The sequence below is a fragment of the Anopheles gambiae genome, chromosome 2 (assembly GCF_943734735.2).
Source record: "Anopheles gambiae chromosome 2, idAnoGambNW_F1_1, whole genome shotgun sequence".
NCBI lineage: Eukaryota > Metazoa > Arthropoda > Insecta > Diptera > Culicidae > Anopheles > Anopheles gambiae.
In genome coordinates, this window is record NC_064601.1 from 107,080,866 (window position 1) to 107,085,296 (window position 4,431).

The 4,431-nt window shown below is 45.2% G+C and overlaps 1 protein-coding gene across 1 annotated transcript; it reads right to left on the bottom strand.

Moving 5' to 3' along the window:
• Positions 1 to 1,131, bottom strand: LOC1270276 (MIT domain-containing protein 1). The gene is made up of 3 exons (XM_001688091.2): positions 875 to 1,131; positions 338 to 776; positions 1 to 252 (listed from the first exon to the last, which is right to left on the bottom strand). The coding sequence occupies exons 1-3, from the start codon at positions 1,002 to 1,004 to the stop codon at positions 96 to 98; spliced, it is 726 nt and encodes a 241-aa protein (XP_001688143.1). The 5' UTR covers positions 1,005 to 1,131; the 3' UTR covers positions 1 to 95.
• Positions 1,132 to 4,431: the final 3,300 nt, after the last annotated feature.

Here is a 4,431-nt window from a genome sequence, read left to right on the forward strand (position 1 = left end):
TTTTGTTGTTAAGTTCAGTGCTTTATTTGTCGTTTGTCGTTTTTTTGTTGTTTTTGCTTATGCGCATCAAACTTCCGATGGCTTTATTGAGAGAGTCATGATTTATTATTCTCCGGACAGTAAAACACGTCCACGTTCGTTTCCCGGCACTCCCGGAAATGGTAGTTGAAGGCGCCGAGACAGTACTTGCTCGGGGACGGTTTGAAGTAGTTCAGGCCGCGACCAATCTTAATGACGTATCCATTGCTAAGTCTGTAAGAAAAGCAGCAAAACGAGGAAATTGTGTAATTTAAAGTCCAAAACACGATCGTTTGAAATTCCTCAAGAGGTAACTCACATCACTTGCCGATCGTGCATGTGTTCCGAGTATTCCACCACAAACTTGACGGCTTGTTTGTGCAAACTTTGCTTCAGCACTTCGAACGCCCGACCCTGTTCGTCACCATTCTTTGCCTCCTTAACCGTGGCCAGTTGGATGTACTTCAGATTGCGGCAACTGTTCACGGCCAGCTCGCAGAACATCACCAAATTACAAATCTGGTGGTGCTCCCGCACATACGGCTCCTCGAGCAGTATTTCGTGCACTTCGTCGTTAAAGTACTTGCCAAATATTCGGCCGTAGCTGTACCCGGTGGCACCCTCCACGATGTGTATCCGGTCGCTAATCACACCCTTGCTCTTCCATCGGGTGACCAGTTCCTTCACCTGTTCCGCCCGGTTCATATACTCCACGATTTTGGTCTGATAGTGCTGCTTCCGCTTTGGGTCCGTTTCGGCTGTAATGGTGTAGGTACGCGAGCGATAGCTCGGTCGTGGGTGTCAGGATGATTCATACTGCAAATATTTACGGCCTAGTGTGTTGGTTATGCGTCACCTTTGGATTCCTTTAGCAGCGATTCGATGCCATCTTCGTACAGCTTAAGCGCTTCCAGCTTGCGTCCAACCACATCGTATTCGATGGCCCGCGTAAGCAGCGTAACGGCCATCATCGTCGGTGTGGCCATCTTGATTGGTGGGGAAAATTATTCACTTTTATCACGTAAAATAACCGCGCAACCGATGCATCACTAAACGCACGAGATGGCTACGAGTTGCGTTGCAAACTGTTGTGTATGTAAACAAACGCACAGCTGATCGGTTTGACGCGAGCAATCGGGCCAGATGTCAAAACTGGTCGAAACATAGTCGAGCAGTTGTGGCGCAAACACGAAAATTTAAATTTCGTGCTGCCCATTCGTTGGTGGTTGGTATGTGAAGCACGTGCTTTTGGGATGGCAAGTTGGCGCATGCGCGTCAGAGGTTCTTTTCGTAAGGATGTTGTGCTGTTTGATTATTTGTGAAGGAAAAGTGCATAACTTGTTATGGCTATTGCTAGTGGACACATAATTGTTGATTGTATGATAGCAACAATTGGTTGTGCATTATGGAAGCTTGGATGGAGTGGCGTATTTCCCATCCTATGGAATTCTAAATGAGTTACTTTTCTCAAAATTGATATAATTTTACCCTTTTTACGTTTCTATTGGCAGACCGCACAACCCTTTTTATTGCTCTATAACAGTTTAGATGCATTTAAATCATCGAACAACGTAAACGATTTGATGGTAGACATAATCTTACCTGAAGGTAGGAGTATAGTAGCATAAATTGAGGCCTTTGCTTACCCTTCTCTAAGCCAGATAAGGAAAAGGACATCGAGTTCCTCGAAAAGTGCATTATCCTTTCCAATAAAAGCAGAAAAAAGTGGAATCACAAACAACCTTTCTATCAAGCTTTGTAAGGCGTATCGGGGCATGTCGACGAATCCTAGCCGGTAACGAATCTAGTCTTCCTCTTTCTCCACTTGCTCCTCCACGTGTAGGACGGTGATTAAGGACGGGAAAAGAGAGCGGCACAGTGGTGAAGTGAGTGGGGAAATAAAAAATGACTTATTTTTAAGACCCCCAGACACGGAAACGGTAAAATGGGTTCCGGGAAACTTTTTTGCTTCTCATTTGTTTGCGTCCGATTGGCCTTTTCCGTCCCAACGTCCCAAGTGTCCCAGTGTTCCTGCGCTGCTCCTGCCACACGGAAGGATGTGCCGTGTTTTTGGGGGCAGACCGGTCGGATTTTATTACTGTTTTGCGTACCCTTCAACGGTGTTTGAAGCTTGTTTTTTTTTATTCGGTGTGTTTGCAGGCCATCTTGCCACCGAACCCTGATCTCCGGTCGGTGGTGGAATGTACGTCCTTCCGTCTTCCTGTATGACAAAGGAACCGATATCGGAAAACTCCATCCTCCTCCTTATCCTCCTCCTTGACCCTGCTATTGATACCCTGGTACCGGACACGTGGTTGGGGGAAGATATTGAGTAATATCTTTTTTATTCAATAAGTTTTTGTGAGCGAGGTGTCTGTATGTGTGTGTTTGATTCGTGTCGGAACTGACCGCTTCGGTATGCGGGAAAAAGGAAATGGTAATTTTTGGCCGGTGATAATAAACAGGATTCAATTTCTCATGGGCGGGGTGTGAAGGAGCCAGTTTTTTTGTTGCTGTTGTTGCTTCTATTTGTTTGCTGTGCGAGACTATTACACAGTGTGAAGCGTAAGCTCGCAGTAGGCCGGGTTTTGCGATGCCCTAGAAAAGATGCAAACCGGCGTCGGGAAGGAGTGAGTAGAGAGTTTGGGCTAAGAAATCGTACCCGGTGGCTCAGTGGACGGCTGGATGGCAGGATGATTAATTTACACTTGAAAGAAAATCCTTTTCCCGAACAATACCGCCACGGTCCATTTGATGGAAAGGTTCCGATAAAGTGGCCACGGTGTTGGTGGGTTGTTGTTTTTTCCCTCTCTCTCTCGCTCGCTCCAATGCTATATGTCTTCCTTTGCGCCAGCATTTTAGAGCATCCCATACAGCCCATTGGAAATGCCCACTAATGTTTTGTATTTTTCGGGGGGTAACCGGCGGTTCAGATCCGGTTTTGTGCGCTCTAGGCCTTCGAATTGGTGATAAATTGATTTTGACGAACTCTGGCACTGGACGATTCATTTTGCAGCTGTAAATTGAGTTGTGAGCAGTGCGGTGTTGTTCGGTGCTGCTCTAAGGGTTCTGTTGTGTCCACCATGCGGTTACGTCAGTGCATCTGGAGCGGTGTTCGCGTAGGGTAGCAGTGTATACGCACGAGATGTTGTTCCCCTCAAACTACCCGTTTCTATTGACAACGAGCCGAAGGCGGACGTCTTAGGGCAGGTAATGAATGTTTGCTACGGTCATGCATGGACAATGGGCTATCACTTGGTGGGTCAGAGCGAATGGTAGCGAACGATCGGGCATGATTGGCACATCGTTTTGGGGGTAATATATGAATATAAGAGCGGTGTGTGGGTTGATACGCGGATTGAAGATGGTTTGGGTTGGGGTTGGATTAGAACGCGCACCCTGGTGGGATGGGAAAGAAACGATCCATCACGTTGGTGATGGATTGCTCACTTGGAAGATGCTTTGGCTTCGTAATGTAGAAGAGAATGTACGGAATTGAGCGTTCCTTCTGATGTCTATGTTGCCAAATGCTTTTCGATGTAATCTAAAAAAAGTTTGAATGGCAATTGAAATTGAGTTGCTAAAGTTTGAAAAATTGACAGAAATTATCATTTCTTGCAGGCTCTTGGATTGCTTTTGACTACAATAGGATCGTTGATAAATTTTAAACGATTCATGTAATAAACATTTAGCTCATTGTTGTTTATTTAGACAATATGGTTTAATTAAATTAAAATGCATTATACAATGGGAAAAGCATTAAACATTTCCAATTATTAGGATACTGTACAGTTATAAACAGTACTGCACAGTTTATGTCGTCAAGTATCGCTCAATATGTCGTGAAGCAAAGCATAAAATTAAACGATACCTATCAAACAAATGATCAAACCCTTAGTCCTCTCCAATTTCCAACGACATCCCTTAACCCCTAAAACCATCACCCCATCATCCAGTATTGGGAGTTTGTTTTATGTGAGTTTGCTAAATGTCCCCTAGCATCTAAACGACTGGACCACTTCTGGAACTAGCAACTGTACGGGGTGAAAGGTTTTTCTTGAAAGTTTCATTCCACAGGAATGTGGAAAATGTGTATGACCATCGAGTCCTGGGACTGGAGCCTGAGCCGATGTATTTATTATATCGCATCCCTCTTCCTCTCTCTCCTTCTCTCTCTCTCTCTCTCTGTCTCTCGGTGTACTCTCAAGACTCGGTGACATAAAGAAGCGGACTGCCCTTCGGTCAAGGCCTAAGCAATTTGTACCCGACTGGTAGGCGTCTGGTGAGAGGGACGAGCCGGAAGATAAACAAGGTCATTCCTTCAAATTCACTTCCAGATTATTAATTAAGTTGTTATCAAAACATCGACGGCATCCATCCTCGGGACAACATTATGGGTTGCTCCTTCATCCG

Excerpts from the sequence above, each read along its gene's own strand:
- LOC1270276 (XM_001688091.2), bottom strand. The coding sequence starts at position 1,004 with ATGGCCACACCGACGATGATGGCCGTTACGCTGCTTACGCGGGCCATC. Across the intron at positions 777-874 it reads GCTGCTAAAGGAATCCAAAG|CCGAAACGGACCCAAAGCGG; the intron begins GTGACGCATAAC and ends ACACCATTACAG. Across the intron at positions 253-337 it reads ATGCACGATCGGCAAGTGAT|ACTTAGCAATGGATACGTCA; the intron begins GTGAGTTACCTC and ends CTTTTCTTACAG.